The sequence below is a fragment of the Zingiber officinale genome, chromosome 9A (genome assembly GCF_018446385.1).
Source record: "Zingiber officinale cultivar Zhangliang chromosome 9A, Zo_v1.1, whole genome shotgun sequence".
Lineage (NCBI taxonomy): Eukaryota > Viridiplantae > Streptophyta > Magnoliopsida > Zingiberales > Zingiberaceae > Zingiber > Zingiber officinale.
In genome coordinates this window covers 4,835,908-4,851,129 of record NC_056002.1, presented here as the reverse complement: position 1 = coordinate 4,851,129, position 15,222 = coordinate 4,835,908, and the positions used below count along the sequence as shown (strand labels likewise).

At 46.4% G+C, this 15,222-nt stretch overlaps 1 protein-coding gene across 2 annotated transcripts; it reads right to left on the bottom strand.

Moving 5' to 3' along the window:
• Positions 1–768: 768 nt before the first annotated feature.
• Positions 769–5,413, bottom strand: LOC122021938 (LEAF RUST 10 DISEASE-RESISTANCE LOCUS RECEPTOR-LIKE PROTEIN KINASE-like 2.1). 2 transcript variants are annotated; one of them, XM_042580127.1, is made up of 3 exons: positions 4,575–5,413; positions 2,305–2,334; positions 769–2,179 (listed from the first exon to the last, which is right to left on the bottom strand). In XM_042580127.1, the coding sequence occupies exons 1-3, from the start codon at positions 5,344–5,346 to the stop codon at positions 1,077–1,079; spliced, it is 1,905 nt and encodes a 634-aa protein (XP_042436061.1). In that variant the 5' UTR covers positions 5,347–5,413; the 3' UTR covers positions 769–1,076. The 2 variants fall into 2 exon arrangements, with proteins under 2 accessions (XP_042436061.1, XP_042436062.1); XM_042580128.1 differs by having other exon boundaries at positions 769–2,167.
• Positions 5,414–15,222: the final 9,809 nt, after the last annotated feature.

Below are 15,222 nucleotides of genomic sequence, written 5' to 3'. Positions count from 1 at the left end.
AACTTAACTCACTTGTCATTTATCAAAATCTGAGTTAGACCGTTAGTGTAAACTGTACCAATAATTATGACCTTTAAGATCTTATATCGCTATACGATGGGATAATTCTGTGACTTACCTCTGTAAATCCTCAATCATCACCATGTCCTGAACTTTACGATCACGGTAACCAGCTTTCTCAATTTGAACTTATCTATTGCGATTATGACGACCATCTATCAATTGGATTTGATAGGCTCTAATACCAGTTGATGTCGTGTATAGAATAGCGATCTGTGGCTGAAGTTAGAGAGGGATTACGGAGGAATAAGGCATGAAAAATCAACAAATAAAGAGAAATGGTCATCTCTTCATTTTACCAAAAAAAAAAAAAAGTTATTTTAACAAAAGATGATACCCAAACTAAACGGACACTTATATATATATAGGCTCAAAACCCTAACTTAAAGTTGAAAATCATCAAAAATACCTTAAATATAAAAAATCCTGAAAATTACTAAAACTAATAATTTACTTACAAATAATAAAAAAATCCAACTAATTCTCCTATATGAAAAAACAATTAAATTTTAAAGTACGTTGATCTAATTTAAAATTTTCACCACACGCCTAATATATTTACCGTCACAGGATCATTATAATTGATTCGATTGGATTTGCCATCACAAAACTAAATAACCACACTTTGTTCAGCATTATACTATATATATTTTGTTCTTCTAAAAGGAACATCAACTCTCATAATTCTATTTAAATCTGCCAAAATCATCAAAAAAATATTTCAAAATAAGTAAACATATGTCGTACAAAAAGTTTGTGCTGTTGTTTATCTCTAAAGATAACATACTCTAACCATCTAACAATTGTTCCATCCCCTTCCTTTAACCTAGCTTCACAAAATCATTGCTAGTTATGCATTACCCTATGGGTACATCAACTTCGTGCTCTATGTCCACACTAGTCATCATCTAAAAATAAATGCCTAAACTAATTGGTAGATAGTTTGTTTCGAAATACTTTTGTTTATCTCTATAACATTAAATGAAGAACAAAGAGCAAAATGATTTATTTTTTTTTCATTCACACAGCATCAAAGATGAATCACTAAATGTTTGCAAAGGAAGTTGGTCGACCGATCGCCCAATAGAAGAAAAACAAGGCTTTGGTGGCATTTCCATTTCACTGGTTCTTCCTTCTAACATTTCTACAACTCTACTTATTGATGGTCGATCCTTTGGTGGAATTTGAATGCACCACAATCCTACCAATATCATCTTCTTGGCAATTTCCTCTGTTTCTGGTGTCACACCAAGAGGTTTCAAGTCTTCGCCTTGATCAAGATGTTCATAAACCCAGTGAGGAAAGTATACCTCACTACTCTCATCTAAATGAGCTTTAACATTCTTTCTTCCTCCAACCATTTCCAACACCATCGTCCCATAACTGTACACATCAGATTTTGTTGAAACTACACCAAAGTTCCTCGAGAACACTTCAGGCGCAATATAACCTATTGTTCCTCTTGCATCTGCCATAGAAATAGCACTTCGCTTATGTGGACACAATTTAGCTAATCCGAAGTCTGAAATCTTGGGGCAGAATTCCTCATCGAGTAAGATGTTGTGAGGCTTTATATCGAAATGAACTATGCGAGTGTTGCAATCTTGATGCAGATATTCTAAACCTCGAGCAATGCCATGTGCTATTTGGTAGAGTTTGTCCCAAGCGAGTAATGCTTTGGGATTATCTGAATAGATGTACTTATCTAAAGATCCATTGGCCATGTATTCATAGACCAGAGCTCTTCTGTGACCATCATGGCTATAGCCAAGTAGGCTGACAACATTGACATGGGAGGTTCTCCCAATGCTTGCAACTTCGTTGATGAAGTCTGCTCCATTTTCTTGGGATTTTTTTAGGACCTTCACAGCCACCAAACGCCCATCTTCAAGTTTACCTTTGTACACAGTTCCATATCCACCTTTCCCCAGTTTCTCGCGAAAACAATTGGTTAACTTTTTCATATCTGAATACTTGTATCTTCTTGGGGCCAGGGATCCGTAAGCATCAAAAATGTCTTCTATGCTCTGTGTGTTTCTACCTGTTCCGTTCTTTGTCTGTCTATAGGTGTGAAATAAAAGTAGGCAGGTTACGCAGCCCGTCGCTCCTACAAATAAAACTAGAATGTATTTTTTTTTTCATCAGCAAAAGCATATTTATTTATAATTAATCAAAGCCTACTGTTCATAAGACTTCGAGAAACCGAGTCAAACATGGAATACCTAAAATGAGTTCCTTAATTACCTTGCAAAATCCTCCAAGTTGTCGGCGTTCCTGCAGTAGCACAATAATTGACCATTAGTGACAAATTGATGCGTTAAGTGAAAATCCTTGCTGCGCTTAATGTCGAAGCATGACCATAATTACTTGGGAAATGATCAATAATTAAATTGTGGGTTCGAAAAATACCTCTCACACACCCAGTTCATGGAAGCTTAATTAAAGAGAGACGGCCGTTTGGTGTTCATACAAAGAAGGCTTTGGAGGCCACAGTGGTGCTTAGTGCAGAAGTAGATGGTATCAGTACATGCCAAGAGGTCGCGTGGGACAGAAGGAATGTTTTATTAATCATATTTGCGGTAATGCTCCGTGTATCGACACTAACAGAAAGAGGCCTCGGCCCTCGTCTTAAAGGAATGGAAAAACGTAACTCTATGCTCTATGGATATATATTTCCTGTGAAATCGTTTTGTTGTTTGGCTAGTTATACGGTGCATGATTTGTAGGATTGATAGAATGATGTGACTATGAGTCCAGGCTATAAGAGGGTCAGAAATCAAATTGATCTGGAGGTCAGGAAGGTCAAAAGTCAAATCTCCATGGCCAAAGTCAAAATCTCAACGGGCGGGACGATCAAAAGAGGGGATTATAAGACCAGCCTTGATATTGAGTAATAAACGGGCCCGCAGACCAGGTACAACTGAGGACTGAGACTACAAGTAAACGGATCTGGACACAGACCTCATATGCAGGTCGGGACATCTAAACCAAGGATCACAGGTCTGGACACAGATCCAGCGTGCAGGTCGGTACATCCCAGTCAAGGATCAAAGGTCTGGCACAGACCCAGCGCGCAGGTCGGGACATCCAAGCCAAGGATCACAGGTCTGGACACAGACTTGGCGTGCAGGTCGGGATATCCAAGCCAAGGATTACAGGTCTGGACACAGACTTGGCGTGCAGGTCGGGACATCAAAGCCAAGGATCACAGGTCTGGATACAGACCCAGCGTGCAGGTCGGTACATCCAAGCCAAGGATCAAAGGTCTGGCACAGACCCAACACGCAGGTCGGGACATCCAAGCCAAGCATCACAGGTTTGGACACAGACTTGGCGTGCAAGTCAGGACATCCAAGCCAAGGATCAGAGGTCTGGCATAGACCCAGCGTGCAGGTCGGGACATCCAAGTCAAGGATCAAAGGTCTGGCACAGACCCGGCGGGCAGGGCGGGTATAGATCTCATAAGGCAGACCCGGCGTCCAGATGCTACAAGACGAAAAAGCCAAGGAATTGTAACCACTTGTCAGAAAATGTCAGAGAATAATCAGCATGTCAGAGAATATTCTCACAGACAGGGCTCAATACACCTTCGGTTTTGCCGTCAGCCTATTAAGAAGAGTCACGTGTCAATCATCGCCAGACAAAGCCTGACAGCCGACATTCCCTGACACCCGTCAGACCCAGAAACTTTCGTTGCAGTATAAAAAGGGATGCCTTGTCCCTTATGCAGGTACACTCACTCGTCATTTCTCACTAGTCTTTACTTTTCGTCATTTCTCTATGATTTATAGAGAAAAAGTACCTGACTTGAGCGTCGGAGGGCATGGCCCGGGGACTTTTTCCTTGGTTTATGGTCTCTAACGACTGGTGGATTCGTCTGAGTGTGCGCAGAGCAACAGTGTCATCGTCCTGGTCATCTATCGCCTTCGGCCGCCCGTGTGAACCTTTCCAGGAGGGTACCCTGTAGATCCAGCGCTTCAACGACTCTCCGTCAACTTTTCGCACAACAAGACCCACCTTCATCAGACTTAACTTCCGGACGGGAACATCTATATATATATATATATATCTGTTTGTAAATTAGGCTTGAGCTTGATTTAAGCTCGGTCAATTTCGAGCTAAAATCAAGTTTTGATCGAACCATTCATGAACAGTTCACGAATGAGCTCATTTAGTCCCCTCGGATGGGTCTAGTGACTAGTGCATAAGGTGTTGTCACAATGAGGTCTGAGGTTCGAATCTCGGCAAAGTCGAGATAAATACTTCCCTTATGTGCTAGTCATTATTCCAAAGGCAAGTAGCCGCTCATGATTTACCTCCTTCGTATTGGCCTTTGGACGAATTGACGGAGACGCTGAGGACGAGCCGCCTTTTTGCCACAACGAATGAGCTCATTTACCCCTAGTACAGCTTCATTTAATTCTTTAATTTGGGTCAAAAGTAAGCATCCTACTTTGACATGTTCGTCTTAATATTATACAGAGCAGAATCCAAAACTCAAAATGTTACCATACCTTTTGGGGGGTTGCAAGCACCATCCGCGGCCAAACCATTGGAACAGAAGCAAACCTGCATGGAGTTGTTGTGCCCACAAACGCCGCCGGAGTGGATGCAATTGCGGCAGTTCTGCGAGACAACCCCCGTCCATCCGACTCGGAACCCCACCCGAAGCGCCTGCGCATAGTTTATCTCTCTGGCCTTCATTCGATCCACCGTCGTCCTATCCATCCGAACCACCACACTGCTACCGCACGCGCTTGACCTCCCAGGCAAGCTAGTGTTAGGCCAATAGTACACGGGGCCGCCATAAGCAGCAGCACACGTGCTGCTAAACAGCTGCCGGGATGTATTAGCGGCGGAGCAATTGAAGAAGAAGGTCACTTGGAGATCGTCGAGAGTGGTGTAGTTGAAGAGTGACCGATCGAAAGTGGTATTGTGCGACGGCCGGACGCAAGGTTCGTCAAAGAAACTCCGATCGGCAAGGGTGAGGCTCTGGTCCGAGTAATTAATGGCATCTATGACTTGGTAGGTTGTATTGCCTACGAGAATGGTTATGGAGGACTGAGAAGGGTTGCAATTGAGTACAAAGGTTGGGTGGCCACAAGCATCAGGACTATCCAAGGTCAGGAATGGGTAGGAAACATCCACACTGCTGTTGCCGCAGTCAAATTTCCTCTTGCCGCATCGATCGTAAAGCAGGATATCTGTTTCCGAAAGAGGCGACGCCTGGATGAGTAGGAGGGAATTTAGGAGGAAGCCAAGGATGTAAATGCAGTGGGAAGCCATGGATGCCCCCCTTAGTTTTGCTATGTCCCCAGAGCAAGATAAATTGGACCAAAGAAAGAGAAGAGGTTTATTTAACGACGAACCAAATGCTGTCGTCTAAATATAATCAGAGAGAACCTTAACTTCACACGGAATAAAATTATAATCCGACAAATTTGGCGTATGCTACTGGTTAATTTGTTATTCGAAGCTGACTGCTGTGTGATGCAGATGGTCAAAGCGTTTAATGAATTCAGATGCATTGTATTTCTTTAATCGCCGGTCAATAACGCGAAAATGAAATTTCTTCTATCGATGATTAATCAACAAAGGCTAATCGTTAATTCTTTTTTTTTTCTTTTGTTTTTTGGTCGAAAAGTCTTTTTTTCATATACATATAAAAACATGAGTGGTGCCGAATGAACATAGGAAATAGATTTTCTAAAACGCAGGACTGTGAAGTGTGAACGTAGATCTTTGTTTGAGGGTCAGCAAGATCAATAAGATTTTTCTGTCCAAAAAATTACAGCGATTCTTATGTCTTATGCAATAAAGAAAAATATAAAACGTAGATAACCAAAAAAAAAAAAATCAAAATATTAAAGAGAAATCGGAAAGTGCTCGTGGAGATTCATTCAGACGGTCAACATTCTTATGCTCGTTTCTCATTATAGGAAAAAAAAAAAATCTTTGTAATGGGTCGCAATTGAGATTTGAATCTTGTATTCTTGTTTGATTTTTTTGGTAATCCTTGTAGCATAGGTGATATGCTCATTCCAGACACCACTTATAATCCGTCCCTAGATTATGTAAAAGGAGATAAATTATCGAGTCAACTTATAATCGACCGTCAAGTAATTAAGGGTTGGAAGGAATTTTTTCTCAAGGATATATATATGCTAAAAATTAAATCTTACTCTATTATAATAAATATGTCTCCCTTTAATTTGTCTTACCTTAAGATATGAGGTTGTGATACTTATATGAAGAATGAAAATTCTAATAAGCTTACGGTAAGATCCATAAAATGTACGTTTATAGGTTATCCCAAAGCTATAATGGGATATTATTTTTATCCCCCAAGCAAGTACAAAGTTATTGTTGTCCAATATGCTCCTTTCTTGGAAAGAGAGTTTATTTCTAAAGAAAGTAGTGGGAGTAAAGTAAGTCTTGAAGAAATTATAGATCTACAGATAGGTTGAAAGATGAACAGTTGGATAATGAGACAATGCCACAAGTACAAGTGTCTCCTTCATCCGAGACCACTCAAGAAATGCAAGATCAATGTAAGTCTATAAGAGTACATCGAGAGCCAAATAGATATGGTTGGTTGGTAACCTAAGATGAGAAAGTGTTACTCATCGAAGATGATGAACCATCGACTTACGAGGAAGCAATTGCTTCAAACGATTCTGAGAAATGGCTAGAAGCCATGAAATCTGAAATGAACTCCATGCATACTAAAATGGGTTATGATGAGTGGACCCTTTGTAGGATAAGGAAAGGGGCCAACAAGGACAAAGAAGGCTGAAAAGGGCGAGATGAGGGGCCGCCCGGAAAAGGTTTGACCCGGTAAGGGGGTCGCTACACGTATGACAGACAGAGATTGGTCGAACATACTAAATCGACCGAGCATATAAGTTTGGCAGGCAAGGGCCGACTGAGGGAGGAGCGACTGGGTAAGAAGGTTTATATACGCCCAACTGATTAACTTTGACCGACAAGGCATGATTTGCCGAGCTCGAGAGACCGATCAAGTACAGTGGATCTGTGGAGCATATAGGACCGGCAGACGAAGACCGACCGAATATAAAAGACCGACCGAGTATTTATGGTCGGTCGGATATAAAGAAAGTTTAACCTTAGGCGGTCTGGAGCGTGGCAAGGTCACTCGAGCATATGAGTTTCGTAAGCAAAGATCGATCGAGCACGGGTACCCGATCAGGCATACATAACCGACTGAGCATAGAGAGTCGGTCGAGCGTAGAAGTTCTTAACCTTGCGCACAACAGACAGAGATCGGACGAATGTAATAGACCGACCAAGCCTATAAGTTCGGCGGGCACAGGCTGGTTGGGTTCTGTAGACTGACCGAACACAGAGGCATTTAGTCTCGCATGATCCTTAGCATACGGTCGACTGAAGGAAGGGCTACCGGGTAATAGTGTCTCTATACGCCTGACTGGTTGATCTCGGTCAATAAGGTAGGGTCGGTCACACTCAATAGACCAACCGAGCATATGAGTTCGATAGGAAAAGACCGGTCAAGTGTAAGGGACCGATCAAACGTAGAAGCACTTAGCATTAAGCTGTCCTGAAGGCCTATATACGCCCGATTGGTTAATCTCGGTCGATAAGGTAGGATCGGTCGTATGTAATAGACCGACCAAGTATGAAAAGTAGATCGAGCATAAAGGTCTTCAACTTTGCACGATTTCTGACATATTTATAATAGTACAGTCCTGATCGGGTATAAATAACCGATCGAATATAGAATACCTGTCGAGAATAATACAAACAGAAGATATTCCTCATATATATAGAATGAGCTTATGTAATGACCCGCCTCCTACTACTAGGCTGCGAGGTCGGACCGTCACATTATGCTGTGCTAACTTACTCCCTGACCATCACTAAAGTCTAGGTGCGGAAAGCTGCATTAATTCAAAACTTTGCTAATTGCTACCACAAATCTGGAATTAATACGCAATCACTATTTTTTTTTTTTATCATCAATCATATGCTAAGGGGTATAAGCTAGGATGTACCTGTCATATCTTATGATTCGGCGGTAAGAATGGGGGACCCATTTCCTGAAGGGTCTCAGCTTGAGGACCGATGAAGGGCTGACTAAGCGGTTAATGGCCATGCCGAGCAGCTGAGTAAGTCCGAGCGGAGCTAGACATAACCCATCCAAGGGTTTGGGTTTCCGACGCCAAGGCAGGAGGATCGAAGGGCCGAGCGGGATGCCGCTCGGCTGGAACCGAAGGGCCGAGCGGGTCGTCCGTTCGGCCAAGATAAGGGCGAGGGTACAAAGGGGGTCGAGCGGCCTATGCGCTCGGCTCGGGATATGGGATATCAGCTAAAGCATGTCTGATGATTAGGCCGTACACAAGATCACACGATGGAGGACCTTCCCGTCACATCATGGAAAGGTTGATGCAGTAGCAGTATAACCTCATGGACATCTTCCTGACATATCCATATCTGGGCATGGCCCTTCGATGCACTCCATACGGCATGGTCAAAGGCGGTGGTTACTTTGATTGTGCGCCCAGCTTCTTGGAGGTCTATATAAGGCCTCCATTTCTTCACCGGAGGTATGAAAATTGGATCCGGAGACCACCTTCTTGTTATTCCTCGCTGACTTGAGCGTCGGAGGCCGCCGGACACCCTCCGCTCGATTTTGCCAGCAGTTCACGGAGCCCTCGAGGACCAAAGAAGGAGCGCACATCCCGCTTCGTTGACCCTTGGTTCGAGCAGGATCAAATTCGCCGTCTGTCAGGAACGCACCGCATTGAACAGGAACAATGGACGAGGGACAACAACACACCGTGACGCTTTCAACAAGAACTCGATGCTCTAGTCGAGATGAGGGCCACCAAACTTATGGAGCAAAAACAAAAGCATCAGCCGACGGAGCAACAAGCAACATCTGCGTCGGTGGCCGAGCGGAAGCACCTCAAGCCACCGTCACCCCTCGGGCCTTATTTCGCACCCCTGCAGCTCGAAGAGATAGAGGCTCTTCTTCGGACGAAATGCCAAGGCGGGATGACAGAAAAGGGCTCCCGGCGGACTCATCTCCGAGCGGATCAATCGTCAATTCTCGGAGGTTATTCTACGAGACCCTCTATCAAGCACTACGTGCCTCCGACGATCGGCGAGTACAACGGAACAACGGACCGGATGATCATCTCAGGTAAGTTTGATAACTGCCTACGCTCCATCAATATATGATGGAGTAAAGTGCGCGCCTTCCTTACAACTCTCTCGGGATCGGCTCAACGGTTTCGGAGGTTGCCGGATGGATCCATCACTAGTTTCAAGGACTTCGAACGGCCTTCCTCCACCACTTCGCCAGTCGGCGTTATCGGAAGACAAGTGTCGCTTGTTTTCCATCAAGCAAGAGTCGAGAGAATCGCTTGAGCCTACATCGATTCAACCAAGTGGCGATGGATATCCCAACGGCCACATCGGAGACGATGATGAATGCCTTCACTCAGGGCCTTGTGGATGGGGACTTCTTCCGCGCTCATCCGAAAGCCGCCCGAGATTATGATCATATGCTACATCAGGCCAACGAATACATAAACGTGGAAGAAGCACAAGCCGAAAGGAAACTCCCGCCGAAGGCACCTATTCATGCCGAGGAAATGCGCCGCCCACCTAGAGGACCGAAAGTCAAGCAATCCGATCCCCACGCCAGTCGGTCATACGTCAAGAAGTGGGCCGCCACCCAAGCCAAAAAGAGGTGGACCCTATGTTCTGCTCCACCGACGAATACGCACAACACGAAGGATTGCCAAGTCTTCCTTCGTGGCCAATCCTGTTCCCAGGAATGCCGAACGGCGGCTTCCATCGACTGGAGACAAAGGACCCATGAAGTCAACCGGACTCGCACCGAAAGGCGACATCAACCGACACCCGATCGACACGGAGAATCGCCGGGCGTCCAGAGAACGGTCACGACCGTCCGCTCGGAAGAGGAAAAGAGCAATACTTCCCGGGGCGAGATTAACGTTATTGTTGGACCGAGGAGACTCCAACCGAAGTCCGGCAACGGATCCACGCAGCTTGGTTGTAGCCAGAGTGGGCAAGTGGACGGAAATCACTTTCGGGCCGGAGACTTAGAAGGAGTAGACGTGCCCCAACGCTCTGCTCATCAAAGCGGTAATAGCAAATTACACTATTCATCGCGTATTTGTTGACAGGAGCTCGGTCAACATTATGTTCAAGAAGCGTCGATCACCGCAAATTGATCTAGCCGAGTTGCTTCCCATGATAACGCCACTCTACGGGTTCACGGGGCGCACCGGACAAATCTACCGCTATCTCATTGGGGAAGAGCCGCTCAGAGGACGCGAACAGCAAATTTCGTGGTGGTGGACTCTCCTCATCATACAACGTCATTTTGGGACGACCGGCGCTCGGTGAGTTCCGGCGGTCGCCTCCACCTTCCAGAAGATGAAGTTCCCGTCGAAGACAAAGTGGGAGAAGTACGGGGAGCTGGCGGCTCGGCGATGCTATATCGAGATGGTCCGAGCGGAATCCAACTCTGCTCGGAAGGCACCCCGAATCGAGGTAAATGCCATCACCGAAAAGCCGCCTCTTTAATTTATGAAGAAAAGGAGGAAGTTCAGATCCATCCGAGGCTACAACTTTTATCGCCTCGATCCGGAGGAATGAAGAAGGAACTGATCCAATGTCTCCAACGAAATCATGATGTCTTCGCGGTCGACACATGAGTTGCCCGGAATTTCGTCGAGCTCGGCGCAGATGAATTGCATGTCCGACCGGACGCCGGCCAGTGAAGCAAAGAAAAAGGGATTTCAGCGTCGAGCGTAATGCCATCATCCGGGCGGGAGGGCGCTCCGAGAAGTGCAATTCCCGAGCTGGCTGGCTAACGTAGTATTAGTCTCCAAGCCGGGCGGCAAGTGGAGAGTCTGCATCGACTTTCGAGATTTGAATAAAGCATGCCCCAAGGACTTCTATCCTCTGCCCCGGATAGATCAGCTGGTGGACTCTACGGCCGACTGCGAATTAATTTGCATGCTTGACGCCTATCAAGGATATCATCAAGTGCCGCTCGCCCGGGAAGATCAAGAAAAAGTAAGCTTCGTAACGGCCGACGGCACATATTGCTATAATGTGATGCCGTTCGGATTGAAAAATGCCGGGGCCACCTATCAACACTTGATGAACAAGGTGTTCAAGGAGCAGATCGGGCGTAATCTGGAAGTCTATGTGGACGACATTCTTATCAAATCCGTCCGAGCGGCCGATCTCTTCGAGGACATGGAAGAAACCTTCCGAACGCTTCACAAATATGGAGTTAAGCTAAATCCTCAAAAGTGCCTCTTCGGAGCAAAAGGAGGGCGTTTCTTGGGATATATAGTGACCGAGCGGGGAATTGAAGCCAACCCCAGCAAGGTGAAAGCTCTGCAAGACATGCTTCCTCCCAGAAACACAAGGGAAGTGCAGCGGTTGACCGGCCGGATAACTGCTTTGTCCAGATTCATCTCTAAAACCTTCCATTCTTCAAGATCCTGCGCAAGGCTACTAAATTCGTGGGATGAAGAATGTGATCGAGCTTTGGAGAATTGAAGACATATCTTAATTCTCCGCCATAGCCGATCGGGGTGAGTCATCGTATATTTATTTGTCAATCGAGAGCCGTAGGCTCACCACTTGTGAGGGCAAGCGAAGAAGCCGTGTATTTTCTAAGCCACATTTTAAAAGATGTGAATCTCGCTCGCGAAGTTGGCCTTTGCTTTAGTTCTAGCCGCCGGCCTTCGACCGTATTTCTTGGCTCACACCATCATTGTCCGGACGAACAGTCCACTCGGAAGAGTACTGTTAAATCCAGAAGCGTCCGGACGGCTCATCAAGTGGACGACGAATTATGAATTTGACATCCAATATCAACCCCGCCCGCGATCAAAGCCCAATCCCCGGCTGATTTTGTGACCAAGTGCAAAGGGCCGAGCCGGAAGCTATGTGGAGAATATATGTGGATGGGTCCTCTACTCGACTCGGAAGCGGATTGGAATATTGTCGCCTCACCTCAAGAAGAGAAGATGCACCTATCCGTCCTGGATTACAAAGCTACCAACAACGGGTAGTATGAGACCCTCATAACCGATCGCAGCCCATGGTGCCGGGTGACTCTATTCGGACTCACCGCTCAACAACTTCGCACCTTTGAAATCAACGGTTCGCTTAAACTCTACATCGAGGCCTTTGAAAACTCAAAGCTACTTTCCGAGAGGTTCTTATCTGAAGATCCCGAACGGAGAACCAAGCAGCCGATTAGTTAGCCAAACTCGCAAGTTCAATAACACCGGTTGCCATTCAGCAACCAATTGAAAAGTACTGCTGTGCACGTCGATCGGATGCAAGGCCTCACGTTTCAAGCGACTGGAGGACACCTATTATAGAATTCCTCCGTTCGCACCACACCCTCCGATGAATCGCGGCCGACTCCTCGGGAGAAGAGCCACGGTTTACACTCATTGAGATCGACTTACAAGAAAGCTTTCGCGCCCATTCTGAAATGTGTAAGCTCGGAGGACTCGACTTACATCCTCCAGAAGTACATCAAGGATCATGCGGGGTCATCCGGGCGCGCTCATTGGTCAAGAAGATCCTCTTGGCCGATACTTTTGGCCAACTTTACAAACAGACGCCGCGGACAAGATCTACCTTTCATGCCAGTAGTATCACAACTTCTCCCACCGACCACCAAGAAATGAAGGCGTCAGCTTCATGCCGTTCGACCAATGGGAATGGATATTGTCACATTTCCATGGCGTCCCAGGAGGATTTTACTAGTGGCGGTCGACTATTTCTCCAAATGGGTGGAGGCAGGGCGGCAAAGATCATGAACAAATGGTTAAAAATTCATCCGGCAACACATCATTTGTCGTTTTGGCATCCTCGCCGACTAGTGTCCGACAACGGCGGCAGCTCACAGGAAGATGTTAGAGGATTGGTGCAAGAGCTACGGATTGAGCAACATTTCACATCCGTGGCCTATCCTCGAGCAACGGTCAAGTGGCTAACCGGAAATGATGTCAGATATATATCAGAGCTAAAGAAGAATTTGATCTCACTAGACACACTGGATGATATTGGTTGTAATTACAAATAACCGGGTGATAAAAGTCAGCAAGGGAGCTCTAATGGTAATGAAAGGACAAAAGTTAGCAGGAAACATATATTCCGGCTGAGCCGATGAGGAATAATGGAGTCGGATTTGTCGAGCCGTGAATAAGGCATCCGCTCACTGATGGCTATCGCCACTAGCAAAACTACAACCACACATATCCTCGGGGATTATTCTGCACACGACCTTGTCTCGAAGGCTGTCACGCATGACGCGCCGGCAAGCTTATTTGCAAGGTCTGTGTCCTTGGGAAAAGGGAAAAGTCTGATTCAAGACGGCAACAAACAAGACGAAGAGGATTCTAGACTACGTACCTACGGATCTCTCGGGACCAGCGAGTGTAGCATCACGTAGAGGACACTTGTATTTTGTGAGTTTTATTGATGATTACTCAAGAAAGAGAATAAATATAAGGTATCGACACGAGTCAGAAACTTTTGCCGAGTTAAATGGTCGTGAGCTACCGAGGATCAAAGACCCAGTACCTTCCGGATGGAGATAAATTATCCGAGCCAAAATGCTCGAAGCAGACCCTGAGCCGTTCGGCCAGGAGTACGTTCTCCAAGCTGGGTAAAAGGGGCATATGAATTATCCGAGCCAAGCACCCGAATAAGTGAAGGCCTCCTAGCCGATTAAGTTCGCAAGCCGGGCACAAAGACTGTCAAGCGCGAGATAAGTTATGAAGGCCAAGGTCGCTCGACCGTAAGGAGTTAGCCTCAGGTCGTCTAGCCCAGACGTTAAAATCGAGAGCCGACGGCTATAAACATCCGCGCCGACGAGCCCCGCCGTTAAAAATCGAGAGTCGCACCGATCGGCTATAAAACCGAGCCGCCTAGCCCAGACGTTAAACCGTAGAGCCGCGCCGATCGGTTATAAACATCCGCTACCGACAAGCCCCGTCGTTAAAAATCGAGAGCCGCGCCGATCGGCTATAAAACCGAGCCGCCTAGCCGACGTTAAACCGGAGAGCCGCCGATCGGCTATAAACATCCGCTACGACGAGCACCGCCGTTAAAATCGAGACCCGCACCGACGGGCAAACCGAGCCGCCTAGCCCAGACGTTAAACCGAGAGCCGCCGATCGGCTATAAACATCCGCGCCGACGAGCACCGTCGTTAAAAATCGAGACCCGCGCCGATCGGCTATAAAAACCGAGCCGTCTAGCCCAGACGTTAAACCGTAGAGCCGCGCCGATCGGCTATAAACATCCGCGCCGACGAGCCCCGTCGTTAAAAATCGAGAGCCGCGCCGATCGGCTATAAAAACCGAGCCGTCTAGCCCAGACGTTAAACCGTAGAGCCGCGCCGATCGGCTATAAACATCCGCGCCGACGAGCCCCGTCGTTAAAAATCGAGAGCCGCGCCGATCGGCTATAAAAACCGAGCCGTCTAGCCCAGACGTTAAACCGTAGAGCCGCGCCGATCGGCTATAAACATCCGCGCCGATCGGCTATAAACATCCGCGCCGACGAGCCCCGTCGTTAAAAATCGAGAGCCGCGCCGATCGGCTATAAAAATCGAGCGAAAAACCGACGAGCCCCGTCGTTAAAAATCGAGAGCCGCGCCGATCGGCTATAAAAACCGAGCGGAAAGATCGACGAACACCGTCGTTAAAAATCAAGTCGGTCCGGCGACTATAAATACCCCGAGCGGACGAACGAATATCAGAGTAAGAAATCGCGGAAACTACAAATATTAAAAAATTCAGGCCCGATTGGGGGTTGGTCCTCCAATACTCGGCGTTTGTTGACTTCACGCAGGCAGGATACGTGCAGAGCGAGTAGGCCTCCTCGCTCGGATTTTATGCAATGTGCAAGCCGATCGGGCGCGTGAAGGAGAACGCTTAAGAGCATGACTGACTCTAAGCATCAACGTTAAGCAAACAGAAAAATATTATGGACAATGAGTAGGAAGACAAGCAAAGGGGCATCGTTTCATTAGAAAAAAAAAATTTAAAATTAATTATGCCGAACGGCACGTACAAAAATTTTACATCCGCCGAGCGGATGAAA